Here is a 22,904-nt window from a genome sequence, read left to right on the forward strand (position 1 = left end):
AGAACTTTAAGGAAAGAAATCAGACTGGATAATTCAAGTACTTTCATATTCCAGAAACATTTTTCCCCCCTGAAATTCATACTTGAAGGTCATAAGAAGTTTCACAGGGTTTTTTTGTTTCTTATTGTTGAACTACAGTGACCATGATTCATAAGCAGAAATATTGTTCTAAAGCATTAAGCCGTAGGTGTATTTGGAATGGCATCCATTTCACAGAGATGATGATGTTAGGGAGTCCACAAAATGCAGACGCAGTGCTGAAATTAAGGGTAGGCACGTTTCAGAGCAAAGTAAAGGATCAAACATCTCTCTCAAACAAGAGGTACGCAATTCTCCACACTCCCCCCCACCAAGGCTACCTGCAGTTTTAACAGTCATTGTACTTACATAAATAAATAATATAAATGGAAGGTAACCAAAAATGCCTGTTAAATTCTTGACATGCATCTACAATAAACACCAACGGCTGTAGCTTCTAGGGCAACCGCAACTGCTCAGGTGGTGAACCCTGCACTTGAACCTGCAGAAGCAATCCAAGTCAATTCAAAAGTCCTAGTCAGCCTCCACCACCCGAGAGCTCTGCTTCAGCCCCACTGGGATGTTTTCTGAAGGCTATATAGGGAAGGGACGCACCACAGACCAACCCCACAAATCCTCACTCCTGACTTTAAGCCCTTTTCTGGACACTTACAGCAGAGAAGCAGCTTTATGACATCTTTTGCAATAAATTTGCATACGCGCTGATATATAGTGGGCTAGAAGTGTATAATACTGGTAAAAAAGAGCAACGTGTGTCTGTGGATGGTTGAAGATGTCTATGCTGACCCTAAATACAAATATACATATATTCTAGAAACTGATAAAACTATAGATAAAAAAACTGCAAGTCTTAGGAAAGAATGAAGATGTCATTAATTAAATCTGCTTAAGTAGTACAGCACATTAAGAGCAGCTCTGAAGAACACAACAGTTGGTGCAACCAGCATGACCATCAGGTCCTCAGTATTACAGGGATTTTTCTTTGGACTAACTCTAACCTTGCTCTGAAATTAGGCATTAGTCTTCAAAGTTGCATGCACTTAATAGAACAGTGAAAATCCTAAATCAAATACTTGTGTTCATTTCACATAAGATGCTCAAAACAAAGCTTGAACCATTTCATTGCAGCCTTTTTGTTGTTTAAGTACCATAAACTACATTATCTCCTTCCTCTCCCCATCACTATATCTCAGTGCAATCATTAATTGTTAATTATTCTAGATACAACAAACTTCTAAGGTACCACAATAAGCCTCACTGGTCCGAAAAAGCAACTGTGCATCTAGGAAGAGCAAAGGAATTATGTACAGATACAACAGTATATTATCATAGGTTATTATTTTTAGTATTTTATACTAGTATAAATAAAAATAAAACATAGTATTTTATCAGAGGTTATCTTATTTAATACACTCAATGTTAATTGCAACCTAAAGATCACTACATCACCAACAGAAACTTCTCAATATCCATTCTGTCCATCATTTTAAGTTTACCCCAGATCAACACACAGAGTTTGATTTCTACCCCAAACCCCCCCAACTAGTCAGCATGTACAATACAATGTTATTAACGCAGCTAAAATAAAACAGAATACAAAAGAGCATTTTGCAATGAGCTTGAAGAAGACACGTGAGAATACCTCTCAGTGTTTTCTCCATGGCTAACAATTTTGCACTAAGCACCGCTTCACCTGGTAAACAGGCAAACGCTGTCCATTCAGACCGGAAAAATAAAGCAAGATGAGCGGAAAGACAGCAAGTCTGGTATGAAGGAGAGATCCAGTACATACAGGAATGAGACTTCAATTTCTGTGTTTTAATATGGTGTCTGAACCATATTGCTCTTTCACATTTGAATTGGGTGACTTCAGTACTGGGTGTGCAAGCGCAAAAATTAAAAGCGGGACTTAACTTTCAGCATCTATAAACCCTGATTTTCCAGTCATCTCCCCTTCCACACAGGACATATGAGCACACTTCCATCTCTTCTCATTAAAATGACGCTTTTTTCCACAATGGCCATGAAACTGATCAGTAGTGTCGCACAAATTAGGTTTGGCACAGGCATATTCATTCGCCTATAGTTTGGGGTTTGTTTTTTTTTATTCATAAAGATGAAACTAACACATTACTTCAAAACCCAATTCAATACAAACTATGAGACTGAAGCTGTTCTCTTCTAAAGTAGGGATGTGCGATGTTTCAAGCATAGTGTGCACTCTGTATTATTTGTTTCCAGAGCCAGGATGCCAGCAGAAACTTAGGGGACCCAAGAGATGTTCTTTAAGTAATAATATATAACCGATTCTCTTATCTGCAGTATTTTGCTGGGATGCAAACCTTAGCTTCAAGCCAAATCTCAGCAAGTTGAGAATTTGTTGGGAACTGGAATTGTTTTCTCACAGATGGCTCTCAGAAGGAGCTGTAGTTCTCCACTCCTGGGCCAATTCTGTTCAAAAACGTGTTCACATGCCATCTCTGGCCTCCACACCAGACTGCTGACTTCTGTTCCACGTCCACCTATGCCCGTGTAATCCCTTTGACATTCATCAGGCTGCTCGTGAGTGAGGATTATGGATAAAGGTAGGAGCCACGCTTAAAAACACAGCTGTGAACAGCAGGTCTGGAAGCCATAGCTCAAAATACAATGTACATACAGTTGTGCTCACCACATCTCAGCAGCTCCCTAATATTCCAGAAACTGGTAACCTACAGAATTCAATAAACACTACTAATTAATTAATCTGAAGGTCTGGAAGGGTAAGCCTTTTCCTCGAAAAGAGGTGACTGTGGTTATGGCTACTTCCGAATCCTTTAACAATAAACTGAAGATTTCCAAAAGGCCTGATGGAACAGCAGGTTTGAATTTCTGTTTTCTTTCACTCCAGCCTCTCGGTTATAACCCTTGCTCCCCAGAAGTTCTACTCTGAAGGTCCAGAGGATGGCAGGGATGGTACTAACAAATATCAAAATGATCCTTTGCCCTGAGAATAGAAAAATGCTGCCCCTGCATGTTTCCCTCAAAAACAGGATTTAAGGGAGAACTCTGACCTCCTGCCTTTAGCCAGTCCTTAACAATTTACTAAAATAAATTCAACTCTCCAAATTGCCCTAGTGGCCTTTTATAAGGCAGGCAGAGATCACATATTACAGGAAATTGCAATCAACGAGAGAGCAGCAAACAATAATGCCATAAAAACGTCACATACATTAATCTATAAAGCAGCAGTTTAAGATCACTCCTAAAGGTCAATTTATTAAATCTGTTGGAGGTGGTGGGGTGTCTCTTTTCTTGGGCCAAAAGCAGGAAGAATTGGTTGTCTGAAGAAAAAAAACTTAAACCTGCAAACCAAGTGTCTGGTATTCAAGCAGACACACTCAAATGTCTCCTCTCCAAAAAAAAAAAAAAATGAGACAAGACAGTAGACTGCCTCACGTTTTCAAGGCCTTTACTATGTTCTCTTCCAAAAATTATCTAGAGCTTTCCCAAAATGGATCATTAATTATGATCAGCCGGATGTTGAACATTTAGAGAAGCTCCAGGCTAACAGATTAATTTCACAGGCACCCCAGGTTAGAAATAAGATGAATGAGAACATCAAAAGACATTTCTCCAGACTAGTATTTTTTTTAAACTGCTGATACCTATTCTTTTGAGCGACAAAAGAGCAGTCCTGTAGTTGGCCTGAAACCCAGTTGCCTTTTCCCCCCCCCATGCTTCCTGCATTACTTGTGGCAAGCAACTCAGGTGCGTATATAATTTCAAAGGTATTTAGGTACCCAATTCCCAGACAAAGTCTATCAATACTTACGCATATCTAGATAAGCGACTGTAGTGCTTTGGAAAATGCAGATCATAGCTCAAGCCTAAGGAAGAGGAGCTACACAAAGAAGAGTCATCTCTGCTACAAAGTTTATACTGGGGGTTTAGCTACCTACATAGCTACACCCTTTGAGAGACCTTGGAAAGAGGGCTGAAAATGGGTGAGGACACTAAACAAGAAAACATGTAAACACAAACAAGTTAAAAAAACCCTGACGTTTAACTTAGGGGGAAAAAAAAAAGCTAACCCTTCTCAAACCTAAGGCTGAGATAGAGCACTGTTGTCCACAAATAAAGAAACTCAGTTCTTTCCATGGCATTTTTTATAACCGAGTTCCTCAGCTACACTACAGCCACTTCAACCCGCGCGGTGTTAGTGCTGGAAGAAGCCTTAGTGTAGGAAATTCTCTGGCGATTGCAGCATATTTCCCACTGTTGGTCAGACTACTGTCAGTACAGCCCATCAGACCTTTCTCTACACTAAAGCCTAACTCACAGTAGTTCCTATTTAACCGGCTTTTATTCCTTTTGTAGAAAAGTCGGGGGGGGGGGGGGGTCGGTGTGCATGTAGTATTCCCTCGGCAGCACTTCTGCAGGTGTGGATGCTGCAGAAAGACATTCTCCTTCCGAACAAAGATACTCAACAGACTGTTCAAGAGACATGAGGAAAAACAAAAACGATGTAGTCAGCTCTTTGTGTACACACCTTAAAATACAAAAGGCCACACAGCCCCCCCGAAAAATCTGTTACAGGAAGTCCGCAAGTGCAATATAAAAGGCATTCAATCGAAGATAAAACAGGTCTGAAAAGAAAAACTGGATTTCACGCTTCACAGGCATAGCTTTCCCGGTGAGAAAACTGTTAATGAATTGTCAGAAGATTCAATAATTATTAGTATTCTCAAAAATGGGGTAGTTACTGGGCATTCTCCCCTCAGCGGGCAGTAATAGTGCTCCCGAGGGCGCGGAGCCCCGCCGTGCGACCCTCCGGCAGCGGGCCGGGGCCCGGCTTCTCGCCAGGTCGGGCCGCAGGCAACCAAAACGGCTTTTAAGATGTCGGGAACCGGGGAGGGGGGTGAGCGCACCCCGCCACCAGCACAAGCCACCCGGCGGGGATGGAAAACGGGCTCCCCGAGCCCCCCGTCCCGTCCCAGGGCAGTGACAGGGAAGGTTTTCCTCAGGCTCCCGCGTTCCAGGCCGGCCCCTCTTCCCCTCCTCGGGGAAGGCGCAGGCGGCCGCGGGGCCCCGCCGGTTTCCGGGCGACCGTTACGGGCCGCCGCCTCAGCGAGAGGCGCCGGCAGCTCACCGCCCCCCCGTCCCCCGACACGCACCGAGGTGCGCGGCGGGGGCTCCCCGTGAGGAAAGGCCGGGGGGAGGGGGCGGTGGGTGAACGACCCCCACACACACACACGCCACCACCCCTTCCCACAACGAGAACGGCCGGGCGACATCTTGTCCCGCGCCTCCCCCGCCGCGTCCTCACCCGCAGCTCCTCGAAATCCGCCATTTTCTACCCGCTGCTGCTGCCGCCGCCGCCGGGCCCCGCCGCTGCCGCCGCCGCCACCACCACCATCGTGCACCCGGTGCGCGCCCCCGGCACGTGACGGGGGTGGGCGGCTCCAACGAGACGGCGCGGGGGAAGCACCGCGCCACCCTCCCGCTGCCGCCTCTCCGCCCGGCGGGGAGGCCCCGAGGGAAATCCTGAGGTAAAAACCCACCGGTACCGGCCCGCCGTACCCCTCACCGACCCCCGGGGTCCCGGGCAGGCCCAAACCCGCGGGGAAGGGGCAGCTCCAGTGCCGGCAGGGCGGCCAAGGGCTCCGGGGACATGAGGAGGGAGCGGCACCCCCAGGGCCACCGCTCTCCAGAACGCTGAGGGCATACCCGCTCAGCGGTTAAACAGAATTAAATTCACCAAAAAGAACGGAAGATAATACAGCCTTGCGATTGAAGCTTGTTAAATGCAAGAGGTTGGACTCGCGCTGCGATGCGGTAGCTTTCTTAGTTTCATCCATCTTGTCAAGAACATTGTCATAATTTGTTGTAATGACGGCGTGACACGTTTTATTAATAAAAAATGAAACAAAAATGTCACTGGCAGTAAGCTTCAAAACTGGATAATGGGTTTCCTGCTGTAAGGGAAATGTTGAGACATTTACAGAAAAATAAACATCGAGGTGCAGCTGAGAATATTATTTTCAAAAGCAGCCAGAGATCATTATCTAGTCACAATAATTACCTAGTCACAATATTCAGTTTCATTGGCAACTGATTTACAATTTACAACTGATTTACTGATTTTCATTGGCAACCAAACAACTGATTTACTGCAAATAAGAAAAAAAAAAAAAAAACAAAAAACAAAAACAAAAGCAAAGACTGAGCCAACAAACAGGCAAGCAGTCAAACCGACCCAAACGAGAAGTTGGAGAGAGACATCAGGGGGGGAAAAAAAAAAAAAATCTGAAACACAAAATCTATTTGCCCATATTAACCAAAAGGCAGCAGTTTTTGCACGGTTGATGGATTCGCAGTGGTACTACAACCTCAGAACAAATACGAGTAATGACAACCATAATGTCTCAGGATGAATGATCACGCTACACCAGGAGCTTCATAAGGGGCCAAGAGCCGGGCCACGTCAACAGCACGCTCTCCTGGGAGGGATTCCGGCAGGTAATTTTTGGCAACAAATAATTGAGATTTTACAGAGGGTACTGATACCCACGGTACACGCTGGCCATGGTCGCTCAGTATCTGGATGCACAGGAACTCAATAATTAACATTATTAGTGGTAATTTTCCAATAACTTTCCGTTTTATTTACTATCAGCTAGTCCAAGATAAACCTTTAGTTCTGCTGAAGTTTTTAAGCATAACTGCAGGTAGCTAGTCCTATACATAAACCGGTTTGTGCTTATAACAGTCATTTCCTCAAAGATTTAAACACAAGGACTTTATTAATTGCAAACCTCTTTTGTTAGTCAAAACCAGGAATTCACAGCCTAATAAAGCATGCTGCCTGCCACACCGCTGCCCGAGTCCAGCTCCCAAGACCATCAAACGTTTCTTTTTTCCCTGCAATTCAATACCAGACCAAAGGGGCGAGCTGCAGGTCGGGATCTCTTGGATCATTAAAGCACACACCAGCCCAAAGCCTTCTCTCTTCTTCTTTCAGCGCACCCTCACATGTTTCTTCCTTCAAATGCACCAGGAAAGACATCGATGTTCGAGCTCACACCACAGCCGGGCATTTCTTTTCTCATGTACACTCACCGCTCACCCCATAACCACATCTTTCAACCTTCCCATTCATCTCATCCGCAATATCCGCAGGGATAAGAGCGAACAGGTTGTAGTTTGTGTTTTTAACGCCTCACACGCATAAGATAAGAAGAAGTTGTTATTAATATTAGCTTATCTTCATTTTTTACTTGAAGAAAAAAAGAATTCCTTAAGAGTTCTTATCTCTTCTCGTATTTTGTTTTCCCCCAGCTTTCTCTCACAACCTTTCTCCTACTCATCATGGGGGCCATACCCTTGAAAAAACACATATTCCATACTTCTGATCCTCAAGTTTTTTCCACAAAAGCACAGGCCTTTCCTCTCCTACGCCGTTATTTCATCTCCACACCAGTGCTTCTCCCAAATCCCTCATCTGTTTCTTTCAGTAACTAGAATCAGGCTCACCTTTTGCTTGAGTTCTTCAAAGTCCCACTGTTTTTTTCAAGAATTCCTCACACACACAACTCCAGACTTACACTTCCCAGATACCACATCATCTTAGCAGCTTACCAATGCTTCAACCTTTCCAATGTTTTGCTTCCCACCAAACTTTTAAGAAACCTACCTCAAATGTCAGACATTTTTCCAGCTTCTGATGATACTGCTACTTCCTGTACTTCTACTTCCGATACTTCTTCCTTCCCCTCCTCTTTCTCCTCTCACCCCCCCACTGCTGCAGCTCCTAAAGCACTCCCCGCACTCTCCCCTTGAGCCTTTTCTGATTTTGCAATACAGGCTTTAAAACTCAGCCCAACATCAGCCATCAGAGGAGCAGGCAACCTGCCCTTCTTCAGGGCAGCCACTTCGCACTCCCATCTGAGAGGGTATCAGTGCAGCAATTGGTTCATTTTCCCAATAGGCTCTAATTAGGGTAAGAAGGAAGCCTATAGGTGCTAAGCATCCTGCCCCCTATATTGAGTTAGGCTTATTGGTGGGGGGGTGGACGACCAAATACATCTGGGCTTCAACCTTCTCTAATAATCTTTCTAGGACTATGCACAGGATGTCCATGGAAGCACCGATTCTTCCCACAGCTGTGTCACCTACTGAAGTAGGGACATCTGATCATCTAAATAAACTCTCCCACAAACACACTGCAGACGGTTAAGAAAAACAAAACCAAACAAAAAACCCCATCCTAAAGCAGCTCCCAGCATTGCAGCAATTACACTCATCAGCGTTACACCTCAACAAACTCCTCCTGTGCTGCTTAACCAGCTGCTAATGACAACTGAATATCAATTACGAGCAGTAATAGGATTGGGGGCACCTAAGATAACTTGGTTGAAGGTAGATTTTTTGTGCGCACTGTGTTTAAAGGAAAGAACTGTATAAGCCAGCCTGAGGCTTTTCCATCGGCTTTCCTATCCCATAGCCATTTATTTTTTAACGTAACACTAGAGAAGGTGGATGGCAAAAATGTAACGGGGTGGTGCTCAGTGCCCACACTTCTCTTGTGTTAGGTCTAGAACTGTCAGAGCACCGAGGCTCACCTTAATTGCTGTGCTGCCCATAAAAATGTGCAGTCTGATTACAAGGTAAGATACTCAGAATTGAATATTTACTGTATTTATTGGAAAGAAATCGTTCATGTGAGTCCTTTGTATCTGCACTTTGTGCAGCTAATTGACAAAACAGAGCTTAGATGGGATATAATCTGTTATGTCAAGACATACACTAAAGTTATATATAGATATATATAACCACAGCGATGTCAGACTCTGTAGATATATGTTTAGCACAAAAAATGCAAATTGGAAACCTAATTTGTTCTTATTTATTTTTTATATTCTAGTCAGTTCTGATGATGAAATACACATTAATTAGTTTTGCTTGCCTAGCCTAACATACCAGGGTGATACACCTATATTTTGCTTATAAGCACAGCAGGGAAATATTTAAGTGTTTGCTATAAAGTTGTTTATGTGACCGTTATTATTTTTATTGAATGTAAGGCCTAGATAATGAGTGCCCTAGCAAGGTTTCTTTGTAGGTTCTTGAATTGCTTGGGGACATGTTGATCCTGCCAACCAGCACTCTTCAACTGCAGAATTTTACCCTTGCAGATTTAATCGCCTGAACTTTTGTGGGGATTTCACAGACTTTATCCATCAAAACAGTAGCAAACCATGTATTAAGATATGACTACCCCTTTAGGAGACGTGGTAGAAAACTCTCTTCAGTCAAGCAAAGCAAAGAACCCAGGCTATTCTCTCAACAGGAATGATATGATCTTGGAAACGTAATTGGGATGGCTTGAATCCTAACTTCAGTTACAGGAACTTCTCTTTCACAGCCGTAAAAAAGAAGCACCCCATAATGGAAAATGAACGCATTACCTACTCTACTACCATATTAAGGCCACAAAACTAAACACAAAGTCTAGTAGGAGAGGACCTAAGTTGGATGCAGGAACATTAATCTGATCCACTTTGAAAACTTCTTTTATGAGACAAATTTATTGGAAAAAGATATGTATTAAATTACATGCTTACCAAGATGGAAGTACATTACATTTGCAGCACAACTAACTGAGCAGTATTTTTGCTTAGGACATCCTGGAGATTAAGACATACTAAAAGGAGAGAAGGGTTCTAAGAGGTATGTGCAGTTGGAGATACTTAGTGAAGGGAGCTTGAGGAATCAGAAAGCTTGTGTTGGTGTATACTGGATTGGGAAGGTTTAAGAAAAGGGCTGGAGAAATATTCCAGAGTAGGAACAGGGTTGCACCAAAAGGATAAGGCCTTTTCGGGTACTGACGATTATACTGAGGAGATGGCGTGTGGAGGAAGGTCTGGAGAACATGGGTTTGAGGATGCTAAGCAAGTGTAGGACGGCATGGATGTGAAGAATCTGGTAGTTGCTCTGTTGAAGAACAGCTGGTGGAATTGCGTAACTGTTGGTCTCCATGGGCAGGACTTGGGGAGAGCATGTACCTGCAGCTGCCTTGCTGGGAAGTGCTCACGTACCAGAGGACCAGATCGCTCTTCCTCATTTTGGCCACTGCTGTCACGTTTTGTGCCCCGTTGTGGCTGTCACCGAGAAAGCCTTTTGCATGTTCTAACCTCCCTTCCATGTATTTTCAGGGATGATTTTTTTTTTTTTTAATGTTCTCCTCCAGCTGCACTGAGGACAATTTCCAGCAGGCACAAATCACCCCAAGAGTAAATCACACCCTGAACCCAGGAGGCTGCAGCAATCAGAATGGTCAGGGTTGGAAGGGACCTCTGGAGATCATCTAGTCCAAGCCCCTGCCAGAGCAGGGTCACCCAGAGCAGGTTGCACAGGAACGTGTCCAGGCAGGCTTTAAGTACCTCCAGAGACAGAGACTCCACAGCCTCTCTGGGCAGCCTCTTCCAGGGCTCTGTCACACACAAAGGAAAGAAGTTCTTCCTCATGTTGAGATGGAATTTCCCGTGTTCTAGTTTGTGCCAGTTACCTCTTGTCCTGTCGCCGGGCACCACTGAGAAGAACCTGGCCCCATCCTCCTGACACCCACCCTTTAGATACTGATCAACATTGCCGAGATCCCTTCTCAGTCTTCTCCAGGCTAAACAGGCACACGAAGAGGGCCTTTCTCACAGTCCTGCACTAGTGGCCTCCATTTTAAGGCCCACCACCACTCTTGATGTGAAGAGCTGACCACACTCTGGTTCTCCTCCGGCGCATCTCGGCTGTCTGGGTGAGCTGGGCGTGTTTAATAGTGGGCTCGGCTGGGCTGGTCCGGCTCGGCCCGGCCCGCTACCGGCCCCTCATCTCGCCATCCCCTCACAGCCCGACAAAGCACCCCGCCTCCCTCCTCAGGTGAGCCTGGAGCCGATTGGCCGGCACTACTAACAGCCCCGCCTCTCCTCCCCACTCTGATTGGCCCATCCTTTAAACTGCCGCCCCTTGCTCCACTCGTGATTTGACAGTTCTTCGGGCAATCTTTCACCCTTCGGCGTCTCGATTGGCTGCGCGAGGGAGGCGGGGCGGGCTTTTCCCTCACGGCGCCCGCTGGCCTCCGCAGGGTGCGGGGTCGGGCGCTCGCTGTGACTCTCCCCCGCGGGCTGGAGCCGCCCGCGGCCGGGCCCGCTGCCCGCCGCGATGGAGCTCTCCTGCCAAACGCTGAGGACCGCCTACCAGGCGAGGGAGGCGGTAAGGACCGGCAGGCCGGGCGGCCGCGCGTCCCCGTTGCTATGGCAATCGCGTCAGGCGGGGGGCACGTCTGCGCATGCGCGGGGGGCTGGCGCGCGGAGGAGGCGGTGCCATGGCGGCCGGGGCTGGGCGGGCCGCGTGTGGGGTATGGAGGCCCTCGGGGTCGTGGGTGTGGCGGTGGTTCTGGCTCTCCTGAAGGGTGAGGGCTTCCCATGTCCCCCCTTCTCCTTTGCCTGTCCTCTGCAGGAAGGGAGAGCTTCTTGTCCTGTCCGCCCCTCAGGGTAGGGCAGGCCCTTGCTCCCCACAGCCCCTCTCCGCTGGAGGGTCGTGGCAGGAGATAAAGCGAAAGGGGACAAGTCTGTATTCCTTCCTCGCTCAGCTCCCTTTTCCATCAGTCAGGTCTGTACAGTCCCACCATGCCTCCATCCTACGGACGGGTTGAGCTCCAGGAATAGGATTTTCCTATTTTTATTTAACCTGTTCTTTTGCTTCCATCTGCTGGTCAGATTCAACTTGTGAGAAATAAGTTCCGGTCCGAATGAAATAGGCTCAGGCAGAATCCTCTGTGAAGCACATTTTTATTCACGTTCTTGCAAGAACGGGTGACCTACCAAGTAGGCACACTTTCAGTTCGTAAAACACACCTTTTTATTCCCTAATTCCGGTCGAATTTTTCCCTCTCCTGTTTCCCATTGGTTAGGTACTCCAGTGTTCACAGTCTGTCCGAGGCGCCTAAAATTCTTCCCGCATGTCCTGCCTCTGTTTACTTCTCTATGCTACACCTAAAGGGATTATCCGACGAGTTTATCTCCTTCCTTTTTGGTAACAAAAAAATTGCTTAATATCATTAGCCCTGGTTAAATGTTTGACTACCCTTCTAGATACTACTCCAGTATGAATCAGTTTGTCCTTTTGTCTGTGTGATAAGAGATGTTCTACAAGCCTTTGCTGGAGCCTCTTTGTCTTAGTCATTCCCTTATCATGTCACCTCTGATGGAAACGGTTTTTCTCCTCTGCAAAAGCAATGCCTGCCTTTCTTACAAACTGGAGTACGATAGGCTGTTGAGCTGCACTGCAGGACTACTAAATACCCTTCCCAGAAAGGTGCTCTGCATGCATGTACAAATCCCCAGTGTGCCTGTATAGGATGGGATTGCTCACAAAAAGGTAGTTTTGGGAGGGATTCTGAGGCTGATTTTTTGGTTACGTCAACCTCTTAGAGTTGTAGGTTATGTATTTAGGAACGGGAGCTTCCAGCACAGTCTCTGGCTGAAGCCTAGAGTGTATTCATATGCCAGCCACTGAGAATGGTGCCCTGAGGTGGGATATTGAAATGGCATTAATGTGCAGAAGGAAGACAGGAGAAAAAGGGGTTCAATTTGTAACCTCACTAACGGGGATTTGGGTGGCCCTGGTCCCAAGGATGATGTTTTTGCAAAATGCAGAACCATTTGTGGGAATAGGAGCTGGAGCTGAAGAACTCCTTTCCCCCCTGAGCTTTACTGCTGGGTTTGGGTTGGTTTGCTTGGTAAGCTGACTTCTCCGTAGCCTTTTGGCAGGATGGATGTGAAGATCAGAGTTTATATTTTGGGTAGTGAGTAGAGGGAGGCATTCATGTTCTGCAGAGGGGCAGAAATTTGGAGTCTGCTTTGTTTAAGCCAGTCAGTAATTAAGGAACAATCTGAAGCTGCCAAGAGGATTTTTTTATTCTTGCTCTAAGGTTCTCGACTTCTGGGGAGGGTGCCTAGAAACTTAATTTTGGTTTTCTGAATTCCGGTATTCCAATGCAGTATCTAAAAGTTAGGCTGCTACATCTTCAATTTGCAGCACTAAATAATTACTGGAATTCCCGGTTCCCCAGCTCAATGCTTATCTGTATTTCATTTTTTCCATTAATCTGTTCTATAGAATCGAGGTTATTATTTTCTACCAGTTTGGGGAAAGGTGTTTCAAAAAATAAATTCCTGTATAAATATGAATCCCTATATGCATTACAATTCTATGGCTGTTCACAGCTACCCAGTGTAGTGCTATCATTGAAGAAATCTGTTTAGTGAGGCATTTCACCAGGTTTAATTGTTAAATATTTCCTGTGTTTGTTCTGTAAATGACTCTGGAAAAGCAGTATTGTCGTAAACTGCAGTAGAACTTTGCAAATTCATACAAATGAGGGGGAGAATTAGTGCTTGTTAATTAATTTTTAAGTTCAACATCCTTAATTTGTATTGTTTAATAATTCTCCACGCTTTGTGTCCATTCATTTTTATGTATTCATAACACATACCACTTCAAATTAGTGAAATTTTGGCAGTGTAAAATGTGGCTTCAGCAATGTTCCTGTTGAAAGAGGGAAATAATAGTGGTCTGTGAGTGGCCCTTGACATCAGAGCATGCATTAATGAAAGACAGCATGAAACTGTTGCAACGGGGGGAGAAATCGGAAGGTTTCTGGTTTTAGTGCACCAAACTCAAATTGTAAAATGTCTTCAGATTTTAAACATTAACACCTCTGGAATGCATTCTAGTGTTACTGCTAGGACAGCTGTAACTTCTGTGGTGAACTTGCTGTATGTCTTTAATTATGAAAGCTATTTGTAATCCTTCTTCAGAGGCTTTGCCAACTCTATTGTTTGCAGCAGGCTTGTATAATTTGGAAGAGAGAAGAGAGGAAAGAAGCGCCTTTTCTTTGTGCTGGGAAATTCTATTCAATGGCAGCCAAGTTATACATTGTTTGAAACTCACCATTTCCCTCCTCTGCTTGTGTTTCTCGAAAAATACTGTCAGCAAGCCAAACAATAATTGAACATCAGCCTTCTACAAAGCCTGGCAAGGCCGCAAATATAAGATGCAAAGGGTTAGGGGGGAGGAAAAGCTGCTGGGGACACAGGGTGGTGGAGGAAAGAGGAAAACTGAGCGAGTTCGTCATGCCTCAGCTCCTCTCTGTATCCCGGCACATGGTGCCAGCTTTATCCTGAGGAGTCCCATGCATGGCAGCCGTCCTGGGATCCCAAAGGCAAAAGAGGCAGGGGCCACTGCATGTGTATGACAATAAGATCTTTCCCTGTGTGATTACAGAGCTAACCCCTTGCTTCTTGTCTGAATTCCTGATCACAGATCCCTCTGAACTCATCTTATCGGCTGCCCCCGTTGGATGTGCAAGGACACAACGTTACAGCAGCATAGTTATTATTTCCAAGCTTCCCAGACCCTGACTTACTCTGTAACTTTTTTCTTCGTTCTATCGAATATATTCATGTAGAAATATAGGGTCAAATGATAATGAAACTTTATAGGGTTAAATTAATCTTTTAGTAGGTCCGTTAATTTGATAGAATTACACAAGAGACTAAGTCAATTTATAATGTAAATGCATTTTAGTAAAAGGTATGGAAATGACTTAACAAACAATTGCATTTAAAGATGCATGACTCTAATAGAGTTTAATTTTAAACGGCTCAAAGAAAGGAATGCATACCCCTCTTTTGTTAAGCTAGAAAAAAATAAAATACACTCTAAGTGTTGGAGCTAATTAGTTAAGTGCTCAACTATTTAGTTTTTAAAACAAGATCACGCTTAAGTGCCTTAAGCTTTTATTAATTGCATGGACCCCCAAATCCCCTACAGTAATTGAAAATTTAATTACATACATTTTTTTGTTCTTTTAAGAATGGAAGCTTATTAAACTTTAAACACTTAAACATCTATTGAAATACCAGTGGCTATAAACAACATGCAATTCTAAATACTAATTAAACAGGAAGGCTAAATCACTATAAAGCTAAACTGAATTTTAAGTAACTTTGTACTCGTAAGTACTCCTATTTTTTTCATGCCGTGTAGAATTTACCACTTCTTCTCTAAACACAGCAGAAGTCCTCGGCCCTGTCAGTATCTGTCTGTGCTGTGGCAGGCGCCTTGTTTTGTGGACATTTGCAGTGGGGGTCAGTCCCTAGAGAATAAACTGGAGTTCAGGAAAGGAGACCGGCATGGACAGAGAGCTGTTTAAGTGGACAGCTAAAGCTGCTGGTGGCACTGGTGCACAGAGGTTCCTCTATCTCTTGGAAAGGCAGGGAGACGTGGCTTTGTGGGGTTGGTCAAGAAAGCAATGGTCCGTGCGCCACTGACTCACAAGATTTATGGTTTGGTAACAGTTACATGTTGAAAGATTCTTAATTTGTCTTTGTTTTATAGAAACCTCACAGAACTGGGACCAGAGATAGATTCATAGATTCATAGAATCTAGATTCATAGATCATAGAATTCATAGATTCATAGAATTTTCTAGGTTGGAAAGGACCTTTCAGATCATCGAGTCCAACCATCAACCTGACACTGCCAAATCCACCACTAAACCATGTCCCTCAGCACCACGTCTACATGTCTTTTAAATACCTCCAGGGATAACAATCCATCACTTCTGTGGGCAGCCTGTTCCAATGCTTGATAACACTTTTGATGAAGAAATTTGTCCTAATATCCCATCTAGACCTCCCCTGGCGCAACTTCAGGCCGTTTTCTCTTGTCCCATTGCTTTTTCCTTGGGAGAAGAGACCGACCCCCCCCCCGGCTACCCCCTCCTTTCAGGGAGCTGTAGAGAGCGAGAAGGTCTCCCCTCATCCTCCTCTTCTCCAGGCTGAACACCCCCAGCTCCCTCAGCCGCTCCTCACCAGACTTGTGCTCCAGACCCCTTGCCAGGTCTGTTGCCTTTCTCTGGACTTGCTCCAGAATCTCAATGTCTTTCCAATTATATTGGTATCTCTGTTCTGTTTTTCAGATTGACAGCTTAGTTAATTGTCTTTGGACACATGTCTGACTTCTTAAAATTAACCATCGCTGTTTGCATTCTTATTAACACAAGATACAGACAGAATGAACCTCTCAGTTTAAGCTCTCTTCTGCTTTTTAGATGGGGCTCTTTTTTGATGTAAAGGTTCACTTTTGCTTCTGCTTGGTCAACACAACAAGAATGATATTGTGTTAAGGCTGAAGTGGGTTGCTCATGCATAGACACAATATTATCCTATACCCAAAGCAAGTCTCGACCTAGAAGAATATTTGAAATGATGCCCATCATGGTATTGCTGTCTATAGCAGAACTTAAAACACCTCTCAGGATAGCAGAAATAACCCGGTGGGATGAACAGCAGCAGAAGACGCGCCAAAATACAAATTCTCTTTAAGGAAAGTTCCAAGCACGGATTGTAAGCCCTGTCAGTTCACCGGGCAAATACAATTCCTGTCTCATCAGAGTATTACTGTAAATACTTAAACATGAAACACTTGACGTGTTTCTCTTCTGTGGGGGCCTGCTGTGTTTTCCTACTGTGTTTAAATATTCAGGTGTAACTGTGATCTTGCCTTTTGATATGTGGGCAAACGCAACAGTTATTTTTTTCTCAGCATAAAACAGCAGGAGCGGTTGCATTAGAAGAATGTACAAGTGGGACTCTCAGCAAGTGATGACTCCAGCTTCCTTCTTGCACCTCCAACCCTGTTTCAGCAGATTCAGTTCATCCAGGAAAAATGGTGAAAGGTCCACAATTCAAAATTTGTTTTCCAAACACCGGGATCTCAAAATAATAAGAAGGAAAAGATCCTTTTATCCCCAGATGTCTTGTGTTTTCCCTTTGCTCATAACAGTTCTCGGAATTGGTTCATTGCTTGTTGCAGCACTTCTCAGGAACTGGTGTCCTTCATTCAAGAGTTACTGATCTGCTAAGAATTTACACAGCACTCTTCTTCCCTAAAATGATTTAGAAAAATCATCCTGGTACCACTACTGAAAGGTGAATGGTATAGTAGCTTCCTTATGGACTCGGAGTGGCTGCGTAACTTTATCAAGACAATAAAAAGTAGTAAAGGCTAGAAGTGGCGTAAGAGTTCTTCCTTTTTCCCCAGCCAGTTTGATTCCTTTCTCTAGAAAACCAGAATGAAGCTTCTACCAACCTTGTTATTAATACGTGAAATACAAATACGCTTTCACCCCGCAGGAAACGTTGAAAGCAAAGCCCGTCCTTTTCACAGTTGTGTCACTAGATGGCCCCACGTCTGAAGCAAACATCCCAGAAAATACCTGCTTTACTAGGAGGCCTGTTCAACCCGGCACTTTTTACAGGTTGGCAAACACACGGAGGGGTATGAGTTTTAAAATGGCACAACAGCTGATCATGCCACCTCAAGAGTTTTAATTAGCAGCAGAATGTTATATTATATCCACTGCTGTGTACGAAGCAAAGGGAGCAGGTAGGTCTAATCTGACAAAGGAAAGAGGTAAATTGGTTTTCCAGTTCGTTGCACCACCCAAAAGCACCTTTGCTTGTAGGAATAAATGATTCTCCAGTATCTGCAGTTTACTATAATGATAATTTCTTCCAAGAGACTGGGAAGGATAGGGCAATTGTCATTCCGTATGGATATTCCTTTTACACGTCCCGTGGGATATAAAAACATAAGCCTCGGTCAGTAGTAATTCTTTGGCTTGTTTGTGTGCCAGGCACTGGCAGAGAGCAGCAGAAGTCATCGCCAGAGATGCCGAGGCCCTGTTTCCAGTATGAAGAGGACAAAGATTTGTGGGTTTGTCTCCTGCGGGTCCCTAGCACTTGGGCTAGGCTTTTTCTCAGGGATGTTTGATTCTTCAGGCACCGTTTGATTGGGGTAGAAGAGAGAAAAACCATCCCTGGAGGTATTTAAAAGACAGGTAGACATAGTGCTTAGAGATATAGGTTAGATTAGTGATGGTTTTTGTCAGAGTTAGGTTGATGGTTGGACTAGATGATGTGAAAGATCCCTTCCAACGCAGGCAATTCTATGATTGTAAGTGGGAGCCTGTATATGCACTCCTGTGCAACATGATCGGGAATATCTATGTGCTATGGAAGCAACAGAACCTACTCTCTTTCCCCATCCACTGAATAAGTGCTGCTCTTTCATGCTCACACTGGATCCTCATAAATAATGCTGAATGCCAGCATCCTGAAAGAGAAAGGAAATAATTTATTTGCCTAAATGTGGGGATTGGCCATACCTGCTTTTCCTGTGGTCCCAGCTTTAAATCTCAATGAGGCAGACCAAAGTCGATATGCCGATTTCTAGAGCTTTCCCTGTAGCAACTTCTGTTATGACCCTAAAATCTCAGGGTTTCTCTGCAGACATTTGGCGCGTATGGTGTGTTTCATCAGAGTAAGACTTTATTCCAGTATCTTACAAGATTTCTGTCTCCCTTGTGCTATTTGTGATACTGTGCTTTATGCTCCCCCAGATGGAGCTTCACTGAATGATGGCAAAGATGTTTTACACCGCCGTGTTTTTATCGCTGAACCATTTGTGAATGACTTTGGGTTCTCCAATCTGTATGAAGAAATGCAAGGGACGTACTTCATATTGACATTTTGGCATATTGGGAGCCCCTCTGCTGTGAGGACAGGCTGAGAGAGTTGGGGGTGTCCAGCCTGGAGAAGAGAAGGCTCCGGGGAGACCTTCCAGCCCCTTCCAGTCCCTAAAGGGGCTCCAGCAAAGATGGGGAGGGACTCCGGATCAGGGAGGGGAGCCGTGGGACGAGGCGAAACGGTTTTAAACTGCAAGAGGGCAGATTTAGATGAGATATTGGGAAGAAATTCTTTGCTGTGAGGGTGGTGAGCCCCTGGCCCAGGTTGCCCAGAGAAGCTGTGGCTGCCCCATCCCTGGAGGGGTTCGAGGCCAGGTTGGCCGGGGCTTGGAGCAACCTGGTCTGGTGGGAGGTGTCCCTGCCCTGGGCAGGGCGGTTGGAACTGGATGATCTTTAAGGTCCCTTCCAACCCAAACCATACTATAATTCTGTGATTCTATGACTTTAGTGACTCCTGTATTAAAATCAGGCATGTTTGGTGTTATCCCAAACTTCTAATTCTTCAAGTACTCTGTATTTCACTTGTGTTTATATGTCAAGGTCCGTGAGTTGGGAGGTGCCAACAGTGTACAGCTGCTCTTTGTAGTGTAGTTACACAGATCCCTGACCTTTTCTCCATCCCTTCTTCTCCAAACACTCAGAAAATGGGTTTCTAGCTTCTAGAGGCAAGGACACAGCTGTGCTGGAGCACAAGATTTCCCTGCACAGCCCTTGGAGACACTGTGCATGAGGTCTGCAAGTGTCGTACCCTGAATTTCACAGCAGCCTGAACATGTTGGAGGTCCATAACCATAGTAAGGAAAGTAAGTTATTTTTTCAACCTCAAAGTAATTTCCTCTTCTCTAGGAAATGGTTTCTACCCATCCAGTAGCCCTGATGATGTGTAAGAAAAATTACATTGAAAACCACTTTCCTTCTGTTTATTAACAGTGAGTTGTTTTACAGTTCTTACATGCTGTTGTTTTAATTCGTTTGTTTCCACAGGCTACATTTAGATGCTGTTCAGAGCAATAAAGAGAATATTACATTTGATCTAGAGTTCTGTCTTAATTCACAGGATGAGATGCGAACACAAGCTCGTCGAAAAAATCTCCTCATTCTAATTTTGCATTATTTAATGGAGGAAGGGTATGTTTTTTTAAATAATAGTCCTCTACCTTTGTGGGTTTGTGTGTGTCTGACCTCCCGTAATGTGTCCTTCTGTCCTCTGTTGGGTGGGTGGCCAGCATGGCCCTTTGGTTTGATGTGAGAAAGGGGTAAACGACTATTATATATTTTGCTAGTTTAGTTTGCTAAATTGTTTCAGTTTCTGGAACAAAAATGTCCTGTATAATTTAAAACTACTTAAGAGCAATCAGCAAAGGGTTTTTAAATAGAGTTTATGCTTTTATAATAAATAGAGTTTGTGGACAGGTTAAAAATACAATATATTTACCAGTGCTATTGTTTGCTTTTTCTCTCAAAAATCAGAATAAGATAATGACTCTCAGGTTTTTGATCTTTGTTTTTTTCAAATTACCAGGTATGTCGATGCTGCAAATGCTTTGGAACAAGAGACGAAATTAAGTTTACGTGGCTTTGAAGTTTGTGACAACATTGATCTTGAGACGATTTTGATGGAATATGAAAGCTATTACTTTGTAAAATTTCAAAAGTATCCTAAAATTACCAAAAAAGTCCTGGACACTGGTATGTGGCTCTTTTCCAAATAGAAAGCTTTTGTTTCTCAAAGCCTAAAAGGTGTATTCGCCTGATGTACACACTGCACTTCTCATGCACGTCAGCGTTTGATGTTTGAACTCTCTTACCATTACAGCGCTATAGTTCTAGCACATAGGACATAAGAATTGAGAGATGGGGCTTTGAGCCCTTCTGCTCTTCCTCATCTCTTTATGTAGAGGAACAAGAAGGTGACATTTTTCTGTCTTTTAAAAACTGCTTTGATACTGGAAAATGCTGTGTAAGTGCGAAGTATTATGGCATAGATATAGTTTAACATCTTATATCTTTCTTCTCATGGGGAGAGAATAGTAAGGCTGCTCTATTTTCGATTTAATTTTTAAATTAAAATAAAGCACTTAAATGAAATACTATATCTTAGCTCATCCAAGCTAGTGCTTAGAAGTTTATCGCCACTAGTCTCATTAACCATTTATTTTGCACATTTTCATATACTAAAGGTAATGTGCCAAACGAGTAATGGGTTTATTTGCTCCAAAGGACTTAAAGTCTGAGGTATAAATGGATGAAACAGAATAAGGCAAATCAGAATATGAGCATTCTTTTATGACCCTGAGAGCCTGAATGGTTTTATACTCGAGCGCAAAATGTAATTTGTAGAAGCCCTGAGAATAACGGTGTGAGAATTGAAGAGTGTGGAGGGTATAGAAAACACCGACATCTCCGTTCGTCTTGTAAGAAAAATATCATCATCAGAGAAGGGGGGGACTGGCCAGGGAACGTCTCTGAGCAGTTGTCATTGTTTCACGTGGTTGCCAACAACTTTGAAATCACAGGTAAATGAAACATATCAGTAGATTAAAATTACCTGTACAGGTGAAATGGTTTCGAAAGGTACTAAAGCTACTAGTCATCATTACATTCACGGTGATGTAGAAGATCAGTACCAGCTGGAAGCAAACGTTATCTGCATGAAAAAGAGATTTATGGCTAGAACCTATTGGTCGGTGTTCATACAAAGAGGAGCAGCCTTTCAGGACAAAACCAAAGGGATTTGTTACGAGTCAAGAAGGAAAATGTATTACAAACTTTTGTCACCTCATACTTAGTCAAACCGAGTGGTAGCCACGGCTCGATCCATAATCCGAGTGAAAAAACAATTCCCAAAAAGCCACTCTTAGACACTAGGGGCATGCTAGTATGATACAAACCTTCGGCTTTTTGAGCTCACATCTGGGCTTCGTGAGTTTGACGTTTTGTGGGAAAAAAAAAAAGCTTTTCTTTGACAGAAATTGTTTCAAATTATGTAAGTGCAGAAAATAACATAGATTGATAACCACCGTTGCATTGTGACATTTAAGCTGTCTTGGTACGTTGAACATGATAAAATTATTATTAAGAAGAGTGAGGTAAATTCTAATTTCCCAATTCAGGCATGAAAGAATTATTAGCATTAAATAAGCATTCAGTGTGATATATTAAATTAGTTTATTGTGCTTGATCTGGTAGTGTCCGTTTTACTGTGAAAATGACATTAGTTTTAAAATGTAAGCAAAGAAACCAGAGACTGAATGAGCCTAAAATTTAACAAGGCTGAAGCCAAACTGCTCTCTCCAATATCAGTTTGTTTTCAAAAAACTTTTTTGCAAGCTTGCATTGCTTATAATCATGCTGTTCCTGTTTAGGCATTCATAGAATCATAGAATCATAGGGTTGGAAGGGACCTCTGGAGATCATCTACTCCAACCCCCCTGCCAGAGTAGGGTCACCTAGAGCAGGTTACACAGGAACACGTCCAGGTGGGTTTTGAATGTCTCCAGAGTTGGAGACTCCACCACCTCTCTGGGCAGCCTGTTCCAGTGCTCTGCCACCCTCAGGGTAAAGAAGTTCCTCCTCATGTTTAGGTGGAACTTCCTATGTTCCAGTTTGTGCCCATTGCCTCTTGTCCTGTCCCCGGGCACCACTGAAAAGAGCCTCGCCCCATCGTCCTGACACCCACCCTTTAAGTATTTATAAGCGTTGATAAGGTCACCCCTCAGACGTCTTTTTTCCAGACTGAAGAGACCCAAATCCCTCAGCCTTTCCTCATAAGAGAGGTGTTCCAGTCCCCTAATCATCCTCGTAGCCCTCCGCTGCACCCTTTCCAGCAGTTCCCCGTCCCTCTTGAACCGGGGAGCCCAGAACTGGACACAGTACTCCAGGTGCGGCCTCACCAAGGCAGAGTAGAGGGGGAGGATGACCTCCCTTGACCTGCTGGCCACGCTCTTCTTGATGCACCCCAGGATGCCATTGGCCTTCTTGGCCACAAGGGCACATTGCTGACTCATGGTCATCCTGTTGTCCACCAGGACTCCCAGGTCTCTTTCCACAGAGCTGCTCTCCAGCAGGTCAGCACCCAACCTGTACTGGTGCATGGGGTTATTCCTGCCCAGGTGCAGCACCCTACACTTGCCCTTGTTGAACTTCATAAGGTTTCTCTCTGCCCAGATCTCCAACCTGTCCAGGTCTCTCTGTATGGCGGCACAGCCTTCCGGTGTGTCAGCCACCCCACCCA

At 44.2% G+C, this 22,904-nt stretch overlaps 2 protein-coding genes across 5 annotated transcripts in view; one reads left to right on the forward strand and one right to left on the reverse strand.

The window, feature by feature from the left end:
* Positions 1 to 5,837, reverse strand: part of PIAS2 (protein inhibitor of activated STAT 2) — a 32,814-nt gene extending 26,977 nt beyond the window's left edge. For 2 of the 4 annotated variants that reach the window (XR_010069000.1, XR_010068999.1), the window contains exon 1: positions 5,348 to 5,835. Coding sequence is in view for 2 of the 4 variants with exons in the window: in XM_063319375.1 (XP_063175445.1) it covers positions 5,348 to 5,371 (24 nt within the window). In the remaining 2 variants the exon portion in view is untranslated. Of the gene's footprint in view, positions 1 to 5,347 lie in introns of all 4 variants that reach the window. The other 2 variants (XM_063319375.1, XM_063319374.1) reach the window with 2 other exon arrangements.
* A 5,305-nt stretch (positions 5,838 to 11,142) lies between these two features.
* The window catches only part of KATNAL2 (katanin catalytic subunit A1 like 2), a 39,212-nt gene continuing 27,450 nt past the window's right edge, over positions 11,143 to 22,904 (forward strand). Inside the window, exons 1-3 of the mRNA XM_063319450.1 lie at positions 11,143 to 11,286; positions 19,728 to 19,798; positions 20,193 to 20,359. Coding sequence (XP_063175520.1) covers positions 11,236 to 11,286; positions 19,728 to 19,798; positions 20,193 to 20,359 — 289 coding nt within the window. The 5' untranslated portion in view covers positions 11,143 to 11,235. The remainder of the gene's footprint in view (positions 11,287 to 19,727; positions 19,799 to 20,192; positions 20,360 to 22,904) is intronic.

Source organism: Chroicocephalus ridibundus, chromosome Z (genome assembly GCF_963924245.1).
Source record: "Chroicocephalus ridibundus chromosome Z, bChrRid1.1, whole genome shotgun sequence".
Classification (NCBI taxonomy): domain Eukaryota; kingdom Metazoa; phylum Chordata; class Aves; order Charadriiformes; family Laridae; genus Chroicocephalus; species Chroicocephalus ridibundus.